Consider the following 26,381-nt stretch of genomic DNA (forward strand, 5'->3'; position numbering starts at 1 on the left):
TAAGTTGTTAGCCCCATCGGGTGGTAGCTTGACGTAGTATGCCAACACTTATATGTGCTTTTTTCTTCTAAACTGGCGATTCACGGGACAATAAATAACAGCCAGCTCAGCTGTGGCTTGTTTTCGTGGGCCATCCAGGTTTCAGGCTTGATAGCTGTCTGCATGGCAGAGCAGTCAAGCAGGACACCACATGGACCCTCCAGCTCGGGGCGGGGGTGGGGGGGGAGGTTTTATGTTAAGCAGAAACAAAAGAAACAAAACAACAATACTTAAGTAGAAAAACAATTTTAAAAATCTTTTAATGATTTTTCAACACAATTGTGAGTTGATATTTAGAATTTATTAACATCTTAATCGCTGAAGCTTTTTAATATGAAAACAACATGAAGAGAAATTGCCATCACTAAATGTAGACCCTTGAGCATAATACATCTTTTAAGTAGTGGCTCGATAATTTTCTCAGTGCAAGATTAAAGAAATTGGCTATAATTAAGATTAAAATGAAGTCTGAATGAAATAGTAACAAAAGACTAACGTAAACATGAATGCATTCATAACGTATTTTACCTTGGAAGTTAAATATCATTTAAGTCTTTGTTTACACATCTGGTGAAGTTGACAAAAGTGAAACTGCAATTGGAATATCAGATTGTGCCCTTTAATCACATTATCACATCACAAAGAGAGCTGACATGGTCTTTATTCTGCCTGTTCTTGTTGGACGGCTCTGCTCTGGCAGGGAGTGAAAAAGGCTAGAGCAGTCTCTTTACCTTCTGCCTTGCAGACCTCCTGGTAACAAAAGCAAGCTCTAAGTCTTGCCAGTTCCACTCTACAGGCTTGCATATTAATTTTAATGTGTAATGGATGCAGTATTAGCCTTTGTACTTTGACATTTACCTATGTTTATATTCATGCTCAAAGTATTGATTTCTTCAATAGCTGGCTTTCTGACCTGAATTAAACTTCCTTGTTTGTTTTTGTTCACTTAAAAATAAATAGTAACAAAGAACTAGGTTTACCATGTGCTATCTGTTAAACTGCAGCTTTTATTAATTAAAGAAGCTGTTAAATCTAGGCGGAAACAATTAACATAATCCAATTTTCTTAATTTGCTGGTTATAAAGTACTTAGTGGACCTGCACAAGTCAGCTCATGCTGTTAATAATGATTTGTCCAGATTTATCTTCCATCACAGTTGAATTTTTTTTAAAGATTGAGTGATTGGTTGTTTATTTTTTGTTTTTGGCTGCACTGGGTCTTTGTTGCTGCCCGTGGGCTTTCTCTAGTTGTGATGAGCAGGGGCTACTCTTTGTTGTGTTGTGTGGGCTTCTCATTGTGGTGGCTTCTCTTATTGTGGAGCATGGGCTCTAGGCACATGCGCTTCAGTAGTTGCAGCACGTGGGTTCAGTATTTGTGGCTTGCCGGCTGTAGACCGCAGACTCAGTAGTTGTGGTGCATGGGCTTAGTTGCTCCAAGGCATGTGGGATCTTCCCAGACTAGAGATGGAACCCATGTCCCCTGCTTTGGCAGGCGGATTCTTAACCTCTGCACCACCAGGGATGTCCCATCATCACAGTTGGCTGTTATGAATATATATCTATCGATCACCATACACTTGTGTGACCATAAACAGTCATTTTTGGTGAAGACTCTGTTTACAGTAATTCTTCCAAATGTGGGCTTAAAAGGTTCATTCCACCTTAAAGAATTAGAGAACATACTACTTTTTCTGTTAACAACCCCTTTCAATTTGGAGTAGGTGTTTTAAGTGACTAATTTGTAGGTGACGAGACAGAGTGCATGCTCGTGTGTGCATGCGTGTGTGTGTTTATGTAGTGTGTTTCACAAAAACAGTTTATCAGGACCTCTGATACATTTTACCCAGCATAATTCAGAGCTGAGAAGATATTCATATTAAATGAGTATTAAATTAGACTATCTGATGTCTGTTATAGTAGTACATTTAACTGAAGGGTACTTTACAGTTTAAGTTCAATGCATTTAAACTTTTCCATTGAACAGTGAGTGACTGTGTGCTTCTCCAAGTAGGAAATATCTTTGGTAGCTTTGGCCACTTTAGGAAGATGAAGTGTATATCCGTAGTAGTTTTGTATCCCCTCCTTTGAAAAATGTGGTTGAAACCTGCTTAAGGTCATTTCCACAAGGAAAACTAAAATAAAATCAGATGTTTAAATTAACTCATATGTTTGTAAAGTAATTGCATTAATTTGAGTTTTAATTAGTGCATAATTTTTTTTTGATGTGATCAATATTGTGTTTAAAATCCTATGGCACTGTGTATTTCCCAGCTGAGTTAATGCTTAGCTCAACTTTTAGAGAAGCTAATTTACAAGAGTTTAAGCTATGATGTTGAATCTGTGCTGACATCTGTTAATTTAACAAATGTCAGTGCATTGCTGGTCTGTTTATTTACGTGTTAAGTACTGTTGACACCTGTTAAGTCCTCAGTGACATGTTAATGGGGGGAATAAAGGCACCAGGAGGGTTGGTTGTGAGCAACAGGAAGGCTTTGTTTTTGACTTGGATCAGGGTGTTGATTTTCCCGAGTTAGTGCTTTAGTGTGTGAGTCATGCCATCCTAAGCATAAGTATTTCTAGTGTATGCATGCTAGGTTTTAACTTGATATTATTTTTGTATGGTAAAATTCTTGGATCATACTGTTCTATTTCAGTTGAAGTAGAAGAAATACTTCCAAGACTTCTAAGAATATAGCTTAATACTTTGCTGTGATCTTTTTAAACAGATAACATTACTGCAGATGGAGCATAATTTTGATATTGTAAGTATGTGCTGTATTTTTAAAAATCAATCTAAAATTTAAATTTTGAGTTTTTATTGAGTAAAAATGGCTTCTTTTCTAGATGAACCATGCTTGTCGAGCCTTAACATACATGATGGAAGCACTTCCTCGATCATCTGCTGTTGTAGTAGATGCAATTCCTGTCTTTTTAGAAAAGGTAATCCTGCTTTTGCCCAGCTTGTTCGAAAGCAGGCCTAAGGGAATTGAGTTGAGAACTCTTGACTATTGAATTCTAAAGTAGTGTATCAAATTGTAAGGCCACATTGAAAGACACTTTTTAGCATCCATTATCCAACTAAAAGTATATTTTTTAGCCAAGATTCCAGAAAAATGTTTCATGTTTAGCAGAGCCCTGGTTTAAAGTTGATGCAAATAAAGCATTTGTGAAATCAACTGAGTATTATAATTTTTAATAATATCAATTACTGCATTAGTATAAAATCTTTCAGAGAACTTAAAGCACTTGATTAAAAATAATCTCATTATTTCTAGAAAACATCCCAGTGAGGTTGATAGCTATTTATACCCTCATTTTACAGCTGAGAAGGCTGAGACAAAGTGCCTTGCTCAAGGTCATAAAGTGAGTCAGTGGAGAAAGGAAATTTTTTCATATGGTCTGTGGTAGGTTGTGTTTTTGGTCTGTCTTAAGGACCTTTTTCTTTTAATGCACAATAAAATTTGCATTATATGATATCCTTGGAATGTGGTATAAAATTTAAAACTTGCTTTTTAAAGTTTGTTTTATAAACCAACCCGTTTATTTTAAATATGAAGATTTAAAGTTATATAATTGAATTTATATAACTTTAAATATATTTTTCAATGTCTTAAAGTAGTTGTAAGGTATTGCCAATATGTTATAACTTAAGTGCATAAATCACTGGTTTTCTGTGGTGGGTGTCATCTAATTGATGGAAATTAGAGAAAATGTAGAAGGTGAGCAATGAATAAAGAACTTGAATGGTAACTTTAAGTTCCCTATTTATATGTTCCCAGCTGCAAGTTATTCAGTGTATTGATGTGGCAGAGCAGGCCTTGACAGCCTTGGAGATGTTATCACGTAGACACAGTAAAGCCATTCTACAGGCGGTAAGTGTTGTTACTGAAGGACTATATTTCATTAAATGTTGAATTTTAGATCCACATTTGTATTAGCTCCTAGATTACAATCTCTGTAACATATGTGTGTTGTTTCCAAAGTGATGTGGTAGACTTTTAGGAGGCTTTTTTTTTTTTTAAGTTGCTGATAAAAGGGTATTTCTTCACTTTGTTTCCTATATTTTAGGGTGGTTTGGCAGACTGCTTGCTGTATCTAGAGTTCTTCAGCATAAATGCCCAAAGAAACGCACTAGCAATTGCAGCCAATTGTTGTCAGAGTATCACACCAGATGAATTTCATTTTGTGGCAGATTCCCTCCCATTGCTTACCCAAAGGCTAACCCACCAGGTAAAACATAAACCTGTTTTATGTGTCATAAAACATTTTTATTACAGTTTTTTAAATGCCAGTTTCAACTAGGGTCTTAATTCTTCCAACTGGACATGTAGCTTGGAAATGTTCTGATCTGTGTTTTTTCCTGTTATCTATCATGTACCATATTAGGTTATTTTATGAGATTGCAGTAGATTTACCCACATGAACAGTGTTTCATATATAATGTCTTCAACTATTTTGACTTTAGGGGTAAATTTATTATTTCAGCAAACACCGAGTGTTTCCTATGTAATATGATCAGAATTTCCTTTTGGAAAGATCACCCTTTCCTGAAAGGTATTGGGTTAGGCAGACAAGACTAGGAGGGTATGCGTATGGGAGAGATGAGACTATGTAAGTGCCAGATAGAAATGAAGTAAGAAATGTAGACTGCAGCTGTCTGGGGTTGGAGAAGAACAGGAGCAATTAAGAGATGGAATCAGTGGGCCTGGTGATGCAGTATGAGAAGCAGGGTTTACAGAACCTCTGGTGGAGGACAGATTGTGTGTTAAGCTTCAAGGTTTTAAAGAAATTGAATTTTCTTGTAATGTTTCAAAGTGTTATTGCTGAAGAGATTTTTAGAGATATGGCTTTTCAGTCATCTTTACAAAAGTATGCTTAAAATTTTCATGGGGAAAATTACGTACATAAAATATATAGGCATACCTCAGAGATACTATGGGTTCAGTTCCAACCACTGCAGTAAAGTGAGTCACAAGAATTTTTTGGTTTGCCAATGCATATGAAAGTTCTTTTTACACTAAAATGTAGTCTATTAAGTGCTCAGTAGCATTATGTCTAAATAAACAACGTATGTACCTTAATTAAGAAGTACTGCATTGTTGAAAAATGCTAACAATGCTCTGATCCTTCAGCCAGTGGTAATCTTTTTGCTGGTGGAGGGGGGGAGGGTTTCAGGTATTGTGAGTTACCAAAATGTGACAGAGAGACAGGAAATGAGCAAATGCTGCTGGAGGAATGGTGCCAACAGACTTGCTTGGTGCAGGGCTTCCACAAACCTTCAGTTTGTAAAAGATGCAGCATCTTGCAAAGTGCACTGAAGTGAAGCACAATAAAATGAAGTATGCCTGTATTAAATAAAGGATTTATGTAAAATAGGTAAAATAATATTGATTATTGAATCACTGTAGTATTTTGCTTCTAAGATGATCAAGACACAAGTAGTGCTATTCATTTTTTATTTATTTTAAACTTAGCAGGCTGAGACAACTTTTACTTTATGGGGGCTAGAAATATTCTCTAATTAGCTGTGAGTGCAGCACCTTATTTTGAAAGTACTGCATGAGAATCAGAGAAGTTAAATGGTAGACTCTTTGTTATTGTAGCATTTCAAAACTTAAATAGTGACAGCAAAGGCATAGGGCTTTTGTAATACCCAAATTACTCTCATTTTTACACAGGGAAGTCTCATTTTTACATCTGAAATCCATTTATCAACTAGAAAAAACCAGTCTATCAAAATACACCATTAAGTTGTTCTTTCTGTTCTTATGTTCTCAATTCTGTCCAAATGTTTTCTCAATGAGACCACTCTGATAGTACTTTTAGATTGTTTTCATAGTGAATATAGCAAATCTACACGAACTTTTTTAAAACAGTAAACTCCTGGCTTACACATATACTTAACTATTTACAACTCTTTGGTGTATGAGTGTTTCAAACGTTTCTACTTGTAAGACTTTTTAGAATGTTAGGGTGTTTATTATAGTTTTTGTTTAGGTATTGAAATTATAGAAGCACAAAAGTTGTTCCTTTTCTATATATTTGCTTTGTATCTGTTGGGGTCTTAATGGAGGAGAGAGGTTCTATCAGTATGATTCCCTTTGCTGTGAAATCGTGACATTACTGATTGCTTGCTTAGGTTCACAGCATTTTCAAAGCTCACATCTAATTAAGCAAGTCTTGAAGCATTTGAGGTTAGGAATAAGATAAGGGAGTGGTGTACAACAGTGAAAATGTTTTATATTAACAAACTTTATTTTCCTTTATAAAAAAATAGGATAAAAAGTCAGTAGAAAGCACTTGCCTTTGTTTTGCACGTCTAGTGGACAACTTCCAACATGAGGAGGTAAGCATTTAGTCTTTGCTGGTATTTTCGTGAAGTTGTTAAATTTCTGACTCATGATGTAACAGTTTTTTCTTTCTTGTGTTTGTAAAGAATTTACTCCAGCAAGTTGCCTCCAAAGATCTGCTAACAAATGTTCAACAACTATTGGTAGTAACTCCACCAATTTTAAGTTCTGGGATGTTTATAATGGTGGTTCGCATGTTTTCTCTGATGTGCTCCAATTGTCCAACTTTAGCTGTTCAACTTATGAAGCAAAGTAAGTGCTGTTTTATTATTCTGTTTTAAACAGGAAAAATGGCTTGTGTGTGTGTGTTTAATCTCCATTAATAAGTAAAGTCAACATAAGTCAAGCAAGTAAAAATTGCTAATATCGGGGACTTCTTGGGTGATCCAGTAAAAGACTGCACCTTCCAATGCAGGGGTTGTGGGTTTGATCCCTGGTCGGGGAGCTAAGATCCCACATGCCTCGCAGCCAAAAAACCAAAACATGAAACAGAAGCAATACTGTAACATATTTAATAAAGACCTTAAAAAAATGGTCCACATCACAAAAATCTTAAAAAAAAAAAGAAATTGCTAATACCATAGGCACTGGTTGGTAAAGGAAGAAAATTGTTACTGTGTAATAAATTTGTGTTGTGATAATATAGTAATGCTTTCCCACATATAATTTTTAAAGTATATAGTATATTAAAAAGACCCAAAGTCATTGCTTTGTATACGCTATCAATTAAGTAATGATGCTTCATTAGGAGAATTTTGAGTTTGGTGTTACCAGTAACTGCTTCTCTTCTGCTTATAGGTGGTCCTTTCTGCCCACATTAGGTTTTACAGCAGTTTATGATTCCACATTGCTCTCTTCCCTCAAAATGTTGGAACTTATTTACACGGATGAATGTCTCTAATCTTTGCTACTTCAGTATCTCTAAGCCCTTCCCAGCCTTACCATGTACAGTTTTATTGCACTGCTGTTGTAATTGCCCATGACTCTCGTAAACCTTGGATTTCAGAAGTTGATACCAGAAGACAGTGGGCTTCAGAAAACATCAGTATGTTGTGATTATTGCTAGTAGAGTGTTGTTCACTTTTGTATGAAACACCTATAATTGTGGATAATTTCATATCCATAGTTCTAATCTCTGAGGATGTTACCATGGGAGTCAGTGATAACATTCACTGACAGAAGAGTCTTTGTCCCACTGTTTCTGATAGAATATTAAGTAGTATGATAGGACTTTTCGGGGGGGGGGGGACTCAGTTTTATATTTAGTTGCATTACTTGTGAGTTTTGGCACATGGCACAGAATTTTGTAGAAAAATAGAGTTGCTGAGGTGATTTATTGAAGAGATTCCACTTAAAGCATTGAGTCATTCCTAAACTTCGTGTTCCAGAGAACAGTTTTGCTTATGCTGTGAACAAAGTCCTCTCTGCCTAGATAAGTTTGGGAAAAGTTAAACTCTTTTTTTGAATAGTCACAATGTACTTTGCTTATTAAAATCCCTAGGAGCCCCTTGAATTTTGCCATTTCCTGAAGTTTGCTCACACATTATCTCTTGTACTGTGTGGCACAGCATTTTCCTACATCCTGGTTTGGGAAATTGCTGTCTTGATTTAACGTTTTCTTTAACAAACGTTTTGTTTGTTTTTGGAAATTTTTCTTTAATATGAATATTTTTCATCTCTTTTGTGTATTTTAGGAAGTTTGTCACATATTCATCATATAGAAGCCACTAGACATTTTCTTTCTACTTCAGTAATACAAAGGAAACAAACATCTCTTTCCATTTTGTTGTCATCCTCTGATCTCTTTAAAAAGAAGTTAATAATGTACCATTGCCATGTATTCATATTTCTTAAGAAAGTTGGCAAAATGACTTTTTCAAGAACTTTTTAAAACTTTTAATCACCATTTATGAAATTTCAGTGAGGCAGAGATTTAACTGTCCACACCCCTCTGCCCAAATTAATGGTGAATACTTTCCTTGACAACACAATGTATTGATTACTGGCAGAACATTTCAGTGAAATGTTTATGTGTGTTTTGCATATGTATAATACTTTATAGAAGTACATGCCACAGCCTACAAAGATGCAGCCCTGTCTTTAGGTCATACCTATTAGAATGACCAAAACCTTTGGACACTGGGAGCTTTCTCCACTCACTGTGTCAGTTCATCAGATGAATTTTCATGCGAATTCTTCCATAAACTGATGCCTTCTGGGAATGGAAGCTTGTGGTAGAGGATATTTTAATGATTTTTTTTTATTTAGTTGGCATGCTTACTGTCATTTCCCAACCTTTTTGGCACCAGGGACCGGTTCCATGGAAGACAATTTTTCCACGGGCAGGGGCGGGGTGGGGGGGTGTTGGTTCAGGTGGTAGTACGAGCAGTGGAGGTGGCAAATGAAGCTTCACTGGCTCGCCCACCATTCACCTCCTACTGTGCGGCCCTGTTCCTAACAGGCTGTGGACCAGTACCCCGAGGTTTGGGGATCCCTGATTTAAGGTAAAGGTTTTCCTGATCACAGTGTGGTAAGATTCAGGTGCTTTTAATTGCTGCGTTTTATTTGATTGGTCACACATTTTCAGTATATTTGACGACAAATATACAAATATACTTGAATCAAGGATAAAATATCTTTAGTGTACTTTTTTTGCAAAGCACTGTGCTCTTCAAGGAAAGTAATACAAGATTCGTGAAGTCTCTGCAGTGGATTTGTGATTAGGTGTCCTGCTAGAAGGTTAGGACTCAAACTTAAGTCCGCAGAAAGAAATTGTTTAAATCTTCATAATATTTTTAAGGTTTTAATTACAACTCATTTGGATTTTTCACTTTAATTTCTGTGGTATATGGCTGAAAATATTTCTCATTGTTTCCCCTGTAGGGAATGATCACCTTTTAAATATGGCGATATAAGTAGTTTCATAGGCTTTTGCTTTTTGTTATTGGTTTTACAGACATTGCAGAAACACTTCATTTTCTGCTGTGTGGTGCCTCCAATGGAAGTTGTCAGGAACAGATTGATCTTGTTCCACGAAGTCCTCAAGAACTGTATGAACTGACATCTCTGATCTGGTAAAGATTGGGCCAATAATAACTGTGGTTTATGAGAGGGTGTTTTTCTTTAGAGACCTGGTGTTTACTGACAGCTCAGGAAGCTACTTATTAAAATAATCGAACCTTTTGTTTTCAGTGAACTTATGCCATGTTTACCAAAAGAAGGCATTTTTGCAGTTGATACCATGCTGAAGAAGGGAAATGCACAGAACACAGATGGTGCAATATGGCAGTGGCGTGACGACCGGGGCCTTTGGCATCCCTATAACAGGATTGACAGCCGGATCATTGAGGTAGTAGTTTCATCGTACCGTTGAAATATGTCTTATATTGGTGGAGAGAGGGTGTAGGGCTGGAGTTGGGATTTGGACATGTGTACTTAAATGTGCTCAATTTTGAATTAACTCAAGATTCTCTCATTTTGTCTCCTGAGAACAAGGTGCTCATTTCTGTTCAGGTCAGGAAACATGATGTTCTAGTCCTGCTTCTGCTGCTCACTACCTGATTGACTTGGAGCAAGTAATTTAAGTTCTTTGTCCCATAGTTTCCTCATTTCTGAAAGGAAACATGGGAGGAGTTAGGCTACATGTTTCTAAAAATCCCTCCTATCCAGTATCTCCTTTCCAGAAGAAATCGCTCAAAAGCAAAGATTACATACAAGTAGCTGCTTCTCAGTGTTTTTAAAGAGCAAAAATGTGGAAACAATCTAAATATCTAGCTCTAGGTGAACGATTAAGTAAATTGTGATACATACATAGGTTTGTATGTAATGCAGACCTTAATGGGATAACTTTTTATGACTTAAAATATGATACGCTATATATGGAAACAGTGTTCACAATTATGTGACTCTGGGGAAGTTGGCAAAAGAAAAGAGGACTAATAAGAAAGGAAAGAAACACATCAAAATATTTACAGTGATTTTTCTGTGAAGGTTTTAGGTGTGATTTTACTTCTTATTTCCATACTTGCATATTAAGTTTGCACTGAAATATTTCAGAATTTCTCAGGTCAGGAAAATATTTGCCCTAGTTTAGGAAGTGTTGGGCATTACTTGAGATACCATGCATCACTTACTAATGTTTTCATATGTAAGATACTTTGAGTATTAATATATTTTCTAATTTCAACCTGTGTTAATAGAATTTCTTAGAATATTACACTTAAATAGACATTTTTTTCTTTAAGGTATCTTCCACTAGTTAGTTTTTAAAAATGAGTTTTTGAAAAACTTTGAAACTACTGACTTGTGTTACAAGGTCAGAATTCTTATGAAAATAGCTAAATTCAGAGCCAGCTGTTATGTTATGAGGAAGGTAAAGGTGACTGGTCTTCTGGGCGTTGTTAGCCTTAGTTTATTATAAACAGGTGGTGGTCTCTAACGCTAAGCACTCTTCCTTTTAGCATTTTCCCAATAATTGCATTTTCACTGCTAGTTTACTGTCTTGTATTTCCTAAGAATCCTGTCTTCTATTCAACCAAGGAATTCCATAAGAATGAATATTTTGTCACTTCTTTAGGTTATCTAAAATCAAGCAGACAGTGTTAGTCACATTGTCTCTTCTGAGATACGTGCTGTGTAACGCTTGCCACCCCTGGGGATTACTTTCTTTCGTTCTAGTTGTGTCCTTTTCAGTCTTAGGGCGTCATTTAAATGTAAAGTCTTTTTTGTTTGCCTAAGGATAATTTTATAGGATCATTTTGTTTAAAGGAGCATTTTGATGGGCTGCTAGGAATCCATGATGTAAATAACATTTTAACCTAAAAATTAGATACGAAGATTTATGCATAACATTTTTTTTCTGTCAGCAATGTCTTCAAGGCCCTTTTTAACACAAATGGTGTCTTCTTCATGTTAGTGATCCTATACGACCAGATCCTTAATCGGGATTTTACCTGTATTTGTCTCAGGGGGCCTGATAGGTCATGGTGTATATTTGTGTTTAATTAAAAATGGTTTGTTGAGTGAATGAGTTTTGTCACATCCACACTGTTAAAGCTTCCTTCGGTTACTTCACCATCTAAAACCTGATGAAACAAATATGTAAGTTAGCATTTATGGAGGGTCCCCACTGTGTCTTAAGTTAATAAATTTCTCCATGTTTATATTCAAGATTTCTCTCTCTTTGCTCTCAGGCAGCCCATCAGGTCGGTGAGGATGAGATAAGCTTGTCCACTCTGGGACGAGTTTATACTATTGATTTTAATTCTATGCAGCAAATCAATGAGGACACGGGAACAGCACGTGCCATTCAGAGAAAACCTAACCCCTTAGCCAATACTAACACTAGTAAGTATCTTTTGAGTTAAAACGTAGTGCTGTATTGTCTTGTGAATAGTATTTGCAATAACAAGTAATTGTTTTATTGAGTGTTTTTATTAAACTTAAAACAGTTGCATAATTGTAATTAATTTTTTGTTGCTTTAATTGGCAAATGAGGCAATACTGCTTAACAGGTATCTTCCCCAAGATTGTACTACAAAAGAAACGAAAAAATATTTTTGTGTGTGGTTAGAAATTCAACTTTCAAATATAACATCAACAGTGTTAACTATATTTGTCATGTTGTACGTTACATCTCTAGTACTTATTTATCTTATGACTAGAAAAGCTTATACCTTTTGACTGCCTTCATCAGGTCCACACCCCAGTAACCACAAATCAGATCTCTTTTTCTGTGAGTTTGGTTTTGAAGTATGATGGACTTACAATACTGTGTTAGCTCCTGTTACACAGCTTAGTGATTCACTACTTCTGTACACTTTAAAATGATCGCCATGATAAGTCTACTTATGATCTGTCACTGAAGGTATTATATATGTAGCTATTGACTGTATTCCCCACAGTGCACATTTCATACTTACGACTCATTTATTCCACTACTGGAAGTTTGTACCCCTTAATCTCCCTCACTTATTTCTTTTCTCCCCCCACCCCTCTCCCCTCTAGCAACCACCAGTTTGTTCTCTGCAGCCCATGCAGTTTTTTAAATCTGATCCTTTTATCCCTGTTCTACCTTTGGATCCACTCACACCCCATCATATTAGTTCTTTCCCACCAAAATTCTCTTAACTAATGAAGAATAGATGATCATGATTTTTTTCCCCAGGTTTCTGTCACTTGTTCCTTTCCTGAGGGATTTAGTTCATTGCTTTTGCAGGTCTAGTCTAGAGTGCAAGAGTCAGCATACTTTTTCTGAAAGGAACCAGATAGTAAATATTTTAACCTTTGCAAGCCATGCGGTCTCTGTATTCAGCACTGCTCTTTTAGCCCCCAAACAGCCATATACAACATGTGAACGAATATACGTGGTTGTGTTCTGATAAAATTTACTTACATAAATAGGTGGTGGGCTGGATTGGGCCTTTGGACCATACTTTGCCAACCCCTGTTCTAGTGCTTTTCATCCGTTACCTTTCCCCTACACCTTATTCCCTCGAAGCAAAGTGACAGGTCATCTTGTTTTTCCAGTTTCTTGCTACATACTCACTGTCCATTTTTTCAACTCTGTTTATTTCTTACCAGTGGCTTAGCTGGTTAATACTGAGATATCTCTAATATTTTGTGAAATATATATTAGTAAAAATAAGAGGTGCAGTGTAGTGGTGCCCAGTGCTTTTCAGCTGGCCAGAATGGTTAGTGGTTTTTTAGCTGGCTAAAATTTGTCTTAATGCTGTTTTTGGCAGTTTTCTAGACCCCAGTTGATTGCATTAGATAAGTTAACTTGCTTTATAAACAATAAGTTTTTATAGCATTTCAAATAATTACATCAGCTTGAATGCTTTATGTTATTTATTGTGTTTCTGAAATCTGTGACTTTAGAGTTGTACATTTTTTATTACAGGTGGATATTCAGAGTTAAAGAAGGATGATGCTCGAGCACAGCTTATGAAAGAGGATCCGGAACTGGCTAAGTCTTTCATTAAGACGTTGTTTGGTGTTCTTTATGAAGTGTATAGTTCCTCAGCAGGACCTGCGGTCAGACATAAGTGCCTTAGAGCAATTCTTAGGATAATTTATTTTGCGGATGCCGAACTTCTAAAGGATGTCCTGAAAAATCATGCTGTTTCAAGGTGTGTTCATGAAAGTGGGGAAAACATTTAAAAAAAATTCAAGTCTCTGCAAGTAACTTCAGAAATCTTTAAAGAGATAATATAGAAAAAGTATGCACAAACCAGTTTATTTGGAGTGTCTTTAGCCCTTCGTTGTCTTTCTGTACTCACAGACACCTCTGATAAAGAATAAATTAAATGCAGAAGTTGAGCATTTAAGAAAAATTCTTGTTTTAGTGGTCTGGTTTGACACTCAAAATATTTTGCTCTCAAATTTAAAGTGGTATGGCCAGCTATAATTATCAAATTCAGACAAACATTTTATATACAAATGCTTTCTTTTTTTAGTCATATTGCTTCCATGCTATCAAGCCAAGACCTGAAGATAGTAGTTGGAGCACTTCAGATGGCAGAGATCTTAATGCAGAAGTTACCTGATATTTTCAGTGTTTACTTCAGAAGAGAAGGTAATGCCGTACGTGATAGTTCATTTATGGTTAATCTTTTAGTCTAAACATTATTTCAATAGAAGTACAGTTATACTCTATAGAAAAAAAATTAAACTGTTACTTTTATATGATATCTGCATGCTTACAGCTTAAGTACATCTTGAGCATCTTCTATAAATCTTTTATTATAGATTGTGTAATATTCACTTTCAGTTGATGAACACTTAGCAAGTTTTAATGATTTGAGTGTTTATGGCCCAGTAGCAATCAGTGACTTTTCTTTTTATGATGATAACATACAGTTGCCCATAAAGATTCTTTGAAAAAGTCGGAGGTCACTTTCTCTCCCAAGGAATCCTGTTAATATATCAGAACAGCTGTAAAAGAGATTGTTTTTTACTTCATTGTGTAGGTAATGGAATATTTTAAGGGTTGGAATAATCTTCAGAATGCAATTGGTCTAGTCTTCTAATTTGAGGAATTTCAGTGTCAGAATCAGCCTAGGGGACATGGTACTTTTCTATTCTCTTCAAAGAATGAAACTGAAGACCTCAAAGATGACACTGTGTCACTCATTCAGTTGTTTTATCCTTTTTAAACCTGCCAAGATATTAAAAGAAGTTCTTTCTCATCAACAGATACCTCTTTATGGATCTTTTGGTCTATTAGGTTACTTTGGTCTTGTGAGGATTCAGAAAATAATGGTGTATTCCCCTCATGTAATACTTTATCTTCAATCTTAGAAACACTCCTGGTTCATTATGCATATGATCTGTTTTCCATTCTTTTGATCACCTTTTCTTATGCTGGATTCATTTCTCTTTACATCTTGAGACTGTAATAGACATGCTAGTGTAATAGTATTGAATCAAATGGGAAGAAGTTTTCACTGTTTATTATTAACTCTGTTCAAATAACAATGAGTTTTCAAATAATCCGACACCACACATTTATACGAAATAGGCAAACTTTCCATTTCCCAAAGATAGTAACTATGGTTAACAAATCAGGTATATGTACATTTTCTGTGCTCACATAAATGCTTGGTATGTATTCTTATTTTTAGCCCTAGCTTATCTTGTATTTTGCATTCTGTAGTTTGTTTTGGTATTCTATTTTTGTTGTTGTTTGCTTTTGGTTGCTTTCTGATTTGGAAACATATCAGAGTCGGTCTTTTTTTCTCAGTGATTTTTTAAAACTTTGATAGAGTCAACCATGCCACCAGACTAAATTTCCCACCCACAAATACTTATATAGCATATATGCTCTGAAGTTCATGGAGGAATCTAGATTGGTTCTGCCTTTGTGCATCTGGCTTGTCTTGCTGTTCTTTCAGGTTCCACTTGATTGTCACTTATTCCTGAGGATCTAGCCTGCCTTCTAGATTGTTAGATCTCCCTACTGTATGCTCCAACAGCACTGTATTTTCTTTCTCATAAGCAGTTCACTCTTTATTTGTAGTTTCTTATTTAATATATCTTTCTCATTAGTTACTAAGTGCCCTGAATCCATTTTTCTTAGCCATGGCCATGTCCTTAGCGCCTAGCACACAGTCTGGTGTATGATTACTGCAAATAACACTTGTGGAAGGAATGCCTGAAGTTTGAATTCATTCAGACTTTTTTTTAAATAGAATCTAAAAACGAAAAAAAGAAAAGAATCTGTTGGAAAGCTCTGGACTCTTCCCCAGAAAAACGTGATTGTGTGAACATGCACTCACATACATTCAGACACACAGATTTGCATATGGTTTACATACTGATATTCTGACACACACCTTTGTATTCCCCCCTCCTCTCATGTACATCTTCCCACGACCCAACCCCAAATATAAACCCTGGCCTTTATAAGTTACTGTTCAGTTCTCCTCATACACCTCCAAGGATGTGCAGATCACCATCCTTCAATTGCTTGTGTTGTCTTTTTTGGCAGTAATATTATTGTGATCTTGTCTCTTTGTAGCATTTGAAATTAATGACTGTAGGTCTTTCTCTCCCCTTCTGGCTATCAAGCTACAGGTGCACTGCATCTCTGTAATTAGTTTTCTTTTTTTGTAGTTGTTGTAATTTGCTTATTGGGTTTTGAGTATTGGCAGACATTCAGTATAAATATCTTTCTTTAATTTTGAACTTGCCCACAACTTTTCTACTACTGCCCTTTTTTGAGTCAGGTTAAATACTCTGGCACCTGAAGTTATTTTCCTCTTTGCTGGGTACTTTTTGTTAATTCCTTGTGAATCAGAGTTAGCGTTTAGGGATCTTGTAATGGTGAGAGGCGGTCCTGATTAACACATACTGTCTTTAATTTCTGTTCTCTAAAGGTGTAATGCATCAAGTGAAACACTTAGCAGAATCGGAGTCATTGTTGACAAGTCCACCAAAGGCATGTACGAATGGGTCAGGATCCTTGGGGTCCACGACATCGGTCAGCAGTGGAACAGCCACGGCTGCCACTAATGCCTCCGCTGACTTGGGATCCCCCAGCTTGCAGCACAGCAGAGATGATTCTTTAGATCTGAGCCCTCAGGGGTAAGTCAAGAGTTTTGCAGTGATTTTTGTACTCTTTGCCTTTAACTCTGCCCTGGTCCCTGAGACTCACACAAGGAAGTAAATGGTAAAGTATTATGGAGAGCATACATTTTCTATTTTTCCATGTGTATTTTGTTAGGTATGTAATAGGAATGGGGAGAAAACTGAACATTTATTAGAAACCTGCTGTATTGAGTTATGTTTAGGAACCACGAGAGATATGTAGTATTTCCATCAATATACAGGGAACTAAGGCTCAGAGAAGCTAAGTGACTGTCATAGAACCATGTACTTATTTTACAAATGCAGGGTTTGAGTCCTCATTTCTGGTTCCATAATCTTGTGATTATTTACTGTATTGCAGCATACATACCAGCTTTGAGACATCTAGATACTGATATAGTGAAAAATATTAAAAATTTGAATCTTTAGATTATAAAGGAAAAAGACTGATTTCCCATTTATCTTTAATTGGTATATGGGAACTTTTGTTCTTCATAAAGGCAAATGAGAGTTCTAAGAAAGGTCTCTGCTTCCACCTCTTTTTTGTTTTTAATTCCTTTGTTGTACTGTGCTGAGAACGTTACCAAACCCTCAAAAGTGTCGGTTTTCATTTTGTTGTGTTGAAACAAATCATACTCTAAAAGTGTTTTTATTTCTTTGATGTAAGCTGCAAAGTAGATCTTGGTGAAACATATGATTGTTAAATAAGTGGGGTCCAAAAGCTTAATCTTATTAACTGCAAGGGTAGCATTGTCCTGGGAGCTAGCCCACTCAGGATCCCAGCTGCTTTTGGTGCCCCCTGGTGGCAGTTGTCCACTTTGGTTTAAATATGAATTTTGGAAGTTCTAACTTCTGGCACAGTGACTGTTATTTTAGGAAGCTGCCAGTTTTAAGTGGTACCATGTAATGGGCACAGTCCAAGGAGTTTGGACCTAGAGAATACCAGGGACCCTCCACCTTCACTATACTAAAGCTGGATTTTTTTGCCGTTTACCCTCCCAACCTCTCTGTTTCCTCCTCAGCCCCATTTCCTCCCCTGGCTGCTACAGTAACCCTAAGTTATTGCAGATGTTATGGAAATGGTAGCATAGACATGGTGCCTGGGCTGTATCACAGGTGCTTGGTAAAATATGATGGAGCTAAGACAAATGTAGTATTTCTGAGCTACTTTAAGGAATTAGACTTGATTATAGGTTCTGACAGTTGATATTTCTAAAGAAAGAGGAAAGGACCTTTTTCTTAAAATACTTTGAGCTTTAAGTAATTCCTTTTGCTTTTAATATGGTTTTAAATGAAAAGTTCATATAAATTTTGTAAAGATGGAATTGTTTAATTTTAAGTTTATTCTTTGGAAGTTCACTTGTCCTGATCATCAAGTATATTGATCACACTATTGTTTTCAATAGACATGTCAGATGTTGGAAGACTTTAAAAAATGTTTTCAAAATTTTTCTTAGTTGGGTCATAGACCAACCGAACCAGAACCTTTTTTTCCTACCTTATGTAGCTTTGTTATTCTAAGAATGATATTTTAAACTATTTCTGGTGTTAAGGATGGTGAAAATAGTACACAGAGGCTACATACGCTCTATTTCATATATTCTAATTCAAAATAGGTTATTCACACTATCACTTGCTGCATTTGTTTACAGATAATTTTGAATTCTTTAAAAAAGTATTTATAAATGCATTCATTTGAAATTACTTTGGGTAGTGTTGGAAAGTATTTTGATAATAACACTCAGTGCTATGTATATTTTACTTATTGTCATTTAGGTTAGGAAAGAAATAAGGTACTCAGACTTAACATGTTTTTCTAGTTTATGATTGCATGGTTCTTTTTAATCTTGGTTCTTTGCATTGTATATTTGTTTCATATACTTTATCTATGTACTACATTTAATAATGGAGTTCACCACAGGATTAATGAGATACTCTATTTGGTTTTCTTTTTAGTAGTTCAATATAGTCAAATAGCTAGCTATTTTCTGAATAATCTGAACTAATCATTTTCTGTGTCTGTATACTTCTGGAACGTTGGTGCAGAGTTGGCATTAAATAATCACTAAATGAAAAATATGATGTTTTGCCATTTTAGCTTGCTTTATATGAGTGATGATACTAAATCATGGTAATTGCTAAACTTATACCATGTTTTCCCATGTAATAGTCGATTAAGTGATGTTCTAAAAAGAAAACGACTGCCAAAACGAGGATCAAGAAGGCCAAAGTATTCACCTCCGAGAGATGATGACAAAGTAGACAATCAAGGTAATTTTTGTGATGAAACTATGAGGAGGAAGAGGGAAAGGTGCTAGCAGTTAAAGATACATACTTCGTTAGAAATGAGGAAGGGACTTCCCTGATGGTCCAGTGGCTAAGGCTCTACACTCCCAACGCAGGGGGCTAGGATTCAATCCCTGGTCAGAGAACTAGATCCTGTATGCCACAACTAAGAGTTCGCATGCCACAACTAAGACCCAGTGCAGATAGATAGATAGATAGATAGATAGATAGATAGATAGATAGATATTTTTTAAAAATTGCTGATAGCTTTGAAGCACATGAGTATCCTGAATTCCCAGTGTTCTTATTTCTTTTAGCTAATTAATCTATTCGGAGTGAGAATCTTAAAATTCAGTTGGTTTTCATCAGTTACACTAAAATGATTTAATCACCATTCTCTTTTCATAGCTAAAAGCCCCACCACTACTCAGTCACCTAAATCTTCTTTCCTGGCAAGCCTGAATCCAAAAACGTGGGGAAGGTTAAGTGCACAGTCTAACAGCAACAACATTGAACCGGCACGAACTGCAGGAGTTAGTGGTCTTGCCAGGGCCGCCTCAAAGGACACCATATCCAATAATAGGTGAGGTGGTGGGGGCGGAATTCTGTGTTACTTCTATTTGCAGATTAGAAAAATTTCACATTGTTTCGGTCAGCATATTTATTATACGGAGGTGAAACATGGACACAGACCTTTACTTTATTCTCTGAGGCGGCATAGCTCAAGGATGGAGCAGATTCTCAATTCTTGAACCCTGTGTCTGACTTTGTCCTATGTTCCAGTCTCACATTTTAAAATTCCTTTCAATGTGTCTAGTTGGGAGTTGTGTATGTTCAAATCCAAACAGATAGGTTTCCCATTGAACCTGTTCCTTAGTTTTGTTCTGGAAAAGGGAAAATGGATATATTTCCTGTATACACACGTGCGCTCTTATGATAATCCTCCACTACCCTTTACGATGGAACCTAAGGATCTTAGAGTAGAGCCCTCTTTTGGGAACTTAGGACTCTGTCAGCTGAACTATTTCACACCAATTTATGGCTTTAAAAAATTACTTCTTTAAAATTCTTGAGGATTGTTTTATTTTGTATTTTGGCTCAGGATATAACATACCAACAAGGATTACTTCTTTTTCAACTAAGAAATTTTTAAAAATCAGATTCCACTGGGAAAATAAACAAGCTCTTTTTGTTTGGGATTGTTTTGGTTGGTTGGTGGTTCTGAACTTCAGTTAATAAAAATAATTAACCAAATATATTTCTGAAGCCATCAGAATTTGTAATTTAAAGAGCAAGGCCTCAGTTGTCATAGCTAATTGTGTACTTAATAGGTGCATGTTTCTGATCTATAGTCCTTTACTTCAGCTCTCCATGGAACATAAGTAAAAGACAAGGCAGAAATGTCTGTAACTTAGAAAACAGTCATGTAAAATTGCTTTCAGGTGGATGCTTAGCAAACTGTTAGGTTGTAGAGTCCCTAAAAGTTAGAACAGTTTCTTTGGTCTTCATGTAATGACCTGAAATGTATTTTAAGTACCTTTGCATTTCTCTAGGTATATCTTAGCCCATTTTCAAACTGAAACTTAATTGGGTTATTGTGGAATCTGAATTTACTAGTCTATAAGCTCAGGCCAAAAAGGATTTTAAATGTAGCAACTATTTGCCTTTGACTAGAAATTATAACTGAAATCCTTTCTATGTATATTGAAACTTTAATATCTTTTTCCTTTTTTCAGAGAAAAAATTAAAGGTTGGATTAAAGAGCAGGCGCATAAATTTGTAGAACGTTATTTCAGTTCTGAGAACATGGATGGAAGCAACCCTGCATTGAATGTCCTTCAGAGACTTTGTGCTGCAACCGAACAACTCAACCTCCAGGTACTGTGGCTGGTGCATCTGGTTGGTCCTTTTGTCTCTTCCGGCATCTCTTCAGTCCTGTTTTTCCCTTTCTTGGTCACTCTCTAGCTTTCCATGGATTTAGCTGTCTTAGATCAGCTTTTTAGCCAGACATGTACTTTTGGCACTGGCATTTCTTTAACCTGTCCCTTGACTTTGTGCTTCATCATTTTATCATTAAATGTGCTAAACATCTGGTCTTTGACTTTCTTTCCTTCACCTCCCTTATTCTTGACAAATGAAGAGACTTCAGAAATGTCCCTCAAGCACATCTCTTCTCTCAGTCCTCTTTAGCTATAGGTATCAGCATTGAGAAGACCTTCCTTAACCCCTCTTTACCTGTGGCCTGAGAGTACTCAGAGAGGGTAGAGGTGTAATGTAAGCCTTTTGTGTTTCACCTGATTCTGTTTCCATTTTTGATGTACTTTGAGCAGTGTGAGTAGTATGTGTTTCCCAAGGAATTGTCCATTTCATTCAGACTTTAAATGTATTGATATAAAGCCACACCTTGAACTTTTGTTATATCTTTTCATTTTGGTATTATAGCTCTATTCCTCAATTTGTATTCTCATACTTTGTCTTTTTTTTTTTTAATACAACTATGTTGGTTGAATGTGAAGTTTGTTTGTTTATTTATTTATTAATGTTAGTATGAACACTGGTTTTCTGTCATGAGGTAGTAACATTTTGTGAATGTGTGTATATGTAAGATGCTATTTTTCAAGCATCTACCAAGAATGCACCACCTGCCCCTGCCTTCTTTTTTGAAGGTATTAAAGTGTCCGATTGCTTTTGGGGAATTGTGAATTATACATTTAGTAAAGCAATAAATACTGTTTTCAACTCTTTCAGGTGGATGGTGGAGCTGAGTGCCTTGTAGAAATCCGTAGCATAGTCTCAGAGTCAGATGTTTCATCATTTGAAATCCAACATAGTGGATTTGTGAAGCAGCTATTGCTTTATTTGACATCTAAAAGTGAAAAGGATGCTGTGAGCAGAGAGATCAGATTAAAGAGATTCCTTCATGTATTTTTTTCTTCTCCAGTAAGTTACCTAATAATAATGCCTGTGTGTCTTGTTTTAAGAGTCTTTGTTCGCTAATATTGTGTATATTTTCATCCCAGTAGTAATTTCTGGGATGAAAATATTCACGTGAATATAATGAAAATAATTTCATTATTATTGAAAATAATACGAAAGTAATTTCACATATTGTGAACATTTTGTTCACTAATATTGTGTATATTTTCATCCCAGTAGTTATTTCTAGTAGTTTTTGGTCAAGATACTGAGGTAAAGTTTTTAGTTAGCTTATAATACACAGTTGGATTCCTTGGTCTTTTATATATTAGGTAACTAGTAAAACAACAAAATGGTGATTTAAAAAGTGCCTATTATGTGGTTGATGTATCTAAAGTCTTTGTTTTCCTGTAAGACAACCAAGCCAGTAATAGTAGTCCGTCGCTTGTGAATGTATTTTATTCTCAAATATCTGTTTTCAGACGTATTGCAGTTTGCAGTATTTTTTTTTTAAGGGAAATACAGTAGATATAATGTAGCTATAGACATAAGATAGAGTAGATATATACATTTCTATTTTGCTTGTAAAACACAGAGTTAACAGTTTCATTGAAGAGTACTTAATCACCATTTATAATGTGGATTATGAGACCAGAAGCCATAGAACAGCTTCACTTCCTTCACCCTCAGCGAGTGAGAGCCAAAGAGTAACTTGCACACTGTTGACTTAACATCATTCTACTTGTTCATAATGGCTTAAGAGGAGGCATCCCTAGGGAAGATGCTCTGCATCAACTGTGTAGTAGCGCTAAGGACAGCTCTCCTGTGTGTTAGTGAAAGTGTGTCACCACGTCTTTTCAGTGTTTGCAGGCCTTACTTGTATTATTTTAACTTGTGTGGAAGTACACAAGCAGAATTAATATTTATTTGAGAATTGTTAGGTGTGTAGCAACATTGAATGTAGTTTTGTACCATGCTTAAAATTATGTACAGGCCTGTAATCTCTTATCTGAAGTTCATTGGGGCTGGATGGGTTTCATGAGTTCTACCGTTTAGTATATGCAGCATGTATTACCTGATATCCCCAGTGGATTCTGTATAGTACTTTGTACACATTAAATATGCAAAACATATGAATATTCCTACTCAATAAAGGTAAGTAGAGACTCCAAATGACCTTGTATCTGTCTCTGTCAGTTTTTGCTGCCAAATGAGTTTCAAGTCTCTTGGACTTAGGAATTGTGAATACAGGATTGTGCGCCTATACAAAAAGAGCGTCTTTATTGAAATAATTTATTTGGAAACACTATTCCAACAAAATCCATCAAAAAAGATACAGTAGATTAGAGCTTTTGTAGAACTGCTTATTAAATTTTCTTGTTGAGTGTTCCATTTTCATGAGGGCTTGCTTAACTTGTTGGTTTATTTATAACTTTAGCTTCCTGGAGAAGAGCCCATTGGAAGAGTAGAACCAGTGGGTAATGCACCTTTGTTGGCATTAGTTCACAAGATGAACAACTGCCTCAGTCAGATGGAACAATTTCCAGTCAAAGTACATGACTTTCCCAGTGGAAATGGGACAGGAGGCAGGTAAGGATCATTGCCAGGATGTGCCCTTGCCATTGGACTTTATGCTTAATTTTGTTGCGGCAAAGTGGCAAGAGGTCTGGTAACATCTTGGTCTGCTCAAAGGGCATTCATCTATAAGGACTGAAAGAAATATTTTAAGCGTGAAATAAATAATTTTTATCCCTAAAATCACACCCTGTGTCTTAAACATAATGTTTTGAAAATAAAAAACCAACTTGTGTTGGCAAGTTGTAATAGGCTTAGTTTTCCTGAAATCGATATACTTTAATATATAAAGCATTTCTCTGAGAAGTTTGTAGATATGGTTAATAAAATGTTTACATATTCTGTGCAATAATATGATTTCTCATGTGATCTAAGTGGTTATAACTTTGAGTTTTGCTGTGTTTTAACAAGTAAGTGTTAATTTCATTCCTTGATATAGTAGTTTTACAGGACTCATGAAGTGCTACAGAAAGAATTCAATAAGTTCATTGTGTTTTTACAGAATGTTACAAGCTTCCTGGAATACTATGATTGGCAGTCTAGAAAATAAAAAATGAATTTGATTTTTAAAAACACATTTAAATTTTTGACTGAATTAAAACAGTATGCATTATTGAATAATAAACTGATCCATGTGGACTAGGTTTGTTTCCTGCTTTGAAATTTAATGTAGAGAGTAGTATTTAATTTTTATTATTAAACTGTCCTGGAAGATTTTATGAAGTAAAGGGACACTTGAAATATTTTGAGAAAAGATAAAGTTTTTCATTTTTATCTAAATTTGTGTAAAATATGTATGTTTACATATATATCAATATAATAATGGAATATTCTTTCCCATACCCCTATTTGCATGCTTTATGGAAAACCTTGTAGATAACTGCATTTGGAACTTGCCCGTATCTTACTCTTGCCAGCCCTTTTCAGAAATGAGCAATTAAATATCATTGCCGGGTCTAGACTGGTATAGCTGTGAAACTGCTTCACTCAAAAGACTATAGCAAAGTAAAATTTAAAGGTTTTTAAAGTAATTTTGTAGCTGAAATCTTTGAAAGCAAGAAAGAGTGTGTTTATTGTTTGTTTTTAAGTAAATAGACAATGGCAGAATATTGCAGACGTGAGCATGCTCAGAATGGTTCAGGGAGTTTTATTCTGGGGAAGTAATTAAATCTCGATGGTGAGGTATTTCTACTCACATAGATTCATGGTGGGACAGAGATGGAATGTTGATTTAATGTTTTCATATGCATGTGTTACACATCCTCTTTTATTTCATACCATAATTTTTACTAAATAATTTGGAATTGCTGGCTTTACTATTTACATGACTGGTAAGTGCTACTTTGTGCCTCAGGAAGATGCAGAGTTTGTATTGTCTTGCTTTTATTTTAATTAATGTATGTTGATTTTGAAAATAATAGAATAACTTTTTTTTTCACAAATTATCTTGAGCTTTTCTCTCAACAGAGGATCACAGGCTTTAAAATTTTTCAACACACATCAGTTAAAATGTCAGTTACAAAGACATCCAGACTGTGCAAACGTGAAGCAGTGGAAGGGTGGACCTGTCAAGATTGATCCCTTGGCTTTGGTGCAGGCTATCGAGAGATACCTTGTAGTTAGAGGTACTTTCTGTATATGTACATTGTGTATTTGTATGTACTTTTGGGATAAAATTAATATTAAGGGTTATGTAAATTATTTCCCTGTTAATTGCTGCTTCTGTCAAAACCTAGCCTCAGGAACTTTTGTTCTCATCACTTATTTTATATGTGGTATGTAGAAATTAAATTCTGTAGGGGTTGACTGCTTACTTGGGTGATTCTCCTGGTGGAATGTAGTGGAAATGACATTTTATATCTGACAGTTTTCTTAGATCTTTCTACTTTGTAGTTCAAAGTGTAATATACATGTTTTTCCAGGAATATGTTAGATCAAAATGTAATATACACATTTTTCTAGGAATATGTTAGTTTAACCAGTCTATGTAGGTTTTTCTTTCCTATAATTGCAATTTCCTATAATAGTAATTTCCTATAACTGCAAGGAGTTTAACAGACTTCTTGCGTCCTTAGGGTATGGAAGAGTGAGAGAAGACGATGAAGACAGTGACGACGATGGCTCTGATGAGGAAATAGACGAGTCTCTGGTAAGGTGCTGTTCCCACCATGTTTTAATACATACATTTCAGGGCCTATAGCTTAAATGGATTTTGCTCTGCTTTATTTAGGCTGCTCAATTCTTAAATTCAGGAAATGTAAGACACAGGCTACAGTTTTACATTGGAGAACATTTGCTACCGTATAACATGACTGTGTATCAGGCAGTACGGCAGTTCAGTATACAGGCTGAAGATGAACGAGAATCCACGGATGATGAGAGCAATCCTCTAGGAAGAGCTGGTATTTGGACGAAAACTCATACAATATGGCAAGTCAGAAAATGATTTTGTTTTGTTTTTCATCAACATTGATATTGTTGTGTGTTTTAGAATCCTGTTACTGGCTTGCATAAGGAGAGAGAGTTCTCTAAGTTCTGTTTTATTATTAAAAGCCACATCAAATGTTTCATCGTGTGTGTGTGTATTTAGCTTCCTCATTAAGTCTACTTGAAAACGTGTTTGGGCAATAAATCATCATAATTTTCATCTACTTTCTTTTTTTTTCTCCCCCGCTTTTTTTTTTTTGGTTTTTCTTTTTTTGGTCGGGGCAGGGGGCGGGGTGGTACAGCTACCAGGGCAGGTCTCGACCTCGGCTCTGGCACGGGCAGGGGCAGTGGCTGGGTTGCAGTGGTGTGACTTGCATCTACTTTTCTAGTAGCTTCATTTCAAGTCTAAATAAGACAAAAACGTCTCCTTAAGATGATGTTCCTTTAGGTAATAGGAAATTTGGCATCTCTGAGCCCTTAGAGGCATTTGGATGCAGCTTCCTGCATTATTGGTGAATGTCTGCTACTTATTTAAAGAGAGTGATTCTTCTCAGAGCCACCCCCTGGACTTTCTTAGGTGGTCCCTCCTAGGATAGTGGTCTTTTCAAGAAGCGGTCCTCTTGGCAGTTCTCCAAATCCACAGCTAGGGGGTGAGAGAGAGACCTCAGAGAGTTGTTTTGGTAACTCTGTGGTGTCTGTG

The 26,381-nt window shown here is 35.9% G+C and overlaps 1 protein-coding gene across 17 annotated transcripts in view; it reads left to right on the forward strand.

The window, feature by feature from the left end:
• The window catches only part of TRIP12 (thyroid hormone receptor interactor 12), a 143,796-nt gene that overhangs the window by 95,232 nt on the left and 22,183 nt on the right, over positions 1-26,381 (forward strand). For 10 of the 17 annotated variants that reach the window (XM_057745289.1, XM_057745287.1, XM_057745285.1 and 7 more), the window contains 20 exons: positions 2,765-2,800; positions 2,883-2,978; positions 3,818-3,910; positions 4,107-4,268; positions 6,316-6,384; positions 6,475-6,640; positions 9,345-9,462; positions 9,581-9,737; positions 11,581-11,734; positions 13,290-13,518; positions 13,846-13,964; positions 16,267-16,474; positions 18,648-18,748; positions 19,172-19,346; positions 20,500-20,641; positions 21,512-21,703; positions 23,118-23,269; positions 24,707-24,879; positions 25,330-25,403; positions 25,485-25,684. In XM_057745289.1, coding sequence (XP_057601272.1) covers positions 2,765-2,800; positions 2,883-2,978; positions 3,818-3,910; positions 4,107-4,268; positions 6,316-6,384; positions 6,475-6,640; positions 9,345-9,462; positions 9,581-9,737; positions 11,581-11,734; positions 13,290-13,518; positions 13,846-13,964; positions 16,267-16,474; positions 18,648-18,748; positions 19,172-19,346; positions 20,500-20,641; positions 21,512-21,703; positions 23,118-23,269; positions 24,707-24,879; positions 25,330-25,403; positions 25,485-25,684 — 2,816 coding nt within the window. Of the gene's footprint in view, positions 1-2,764; positions 2,801-2,882; positions 2,979-3,817; positions 3,911-4,106; positions 4,269-6,315; positions 6,385-6,474; positions 6,641-9,344; positions 9,463-9,580; positions 9,741-11,580; positions 11,735-13,289; positions 13,519-13,845; positions 13,965-16,266; positions 16,475-18,647; positions 18,749-19,171; positions 19,347-20,499; positions 20,642-21,511; positions 21,704-23,117; positions 23,270-24,706; positions 24,880-25,329; positions 25,404-25,484; positions 25,685-26,381 lie in introns of all 17 variants that reach the window. The other 7 variants (XM_057745290.1, XM_057745296.1, XM_057745298.1 and 4 more) reach the window with 4 other exon arrangements.

This window comes from Hippopotamus amphibius, chromosome 8 (genome assembly GCF_030028045.1).
Source record: "Hippopotamus amphibius kiboko isolate mHipAmp2 chromosome 8, mHipAmp2.hap2, whole genome shotgun sequence".
NCBI lineage: Eukaryota > Metazoa > Chordata > Mammalia > Artiodactyla > Hippopotamidae > Hippopotamus > Hippopotamus amphibius.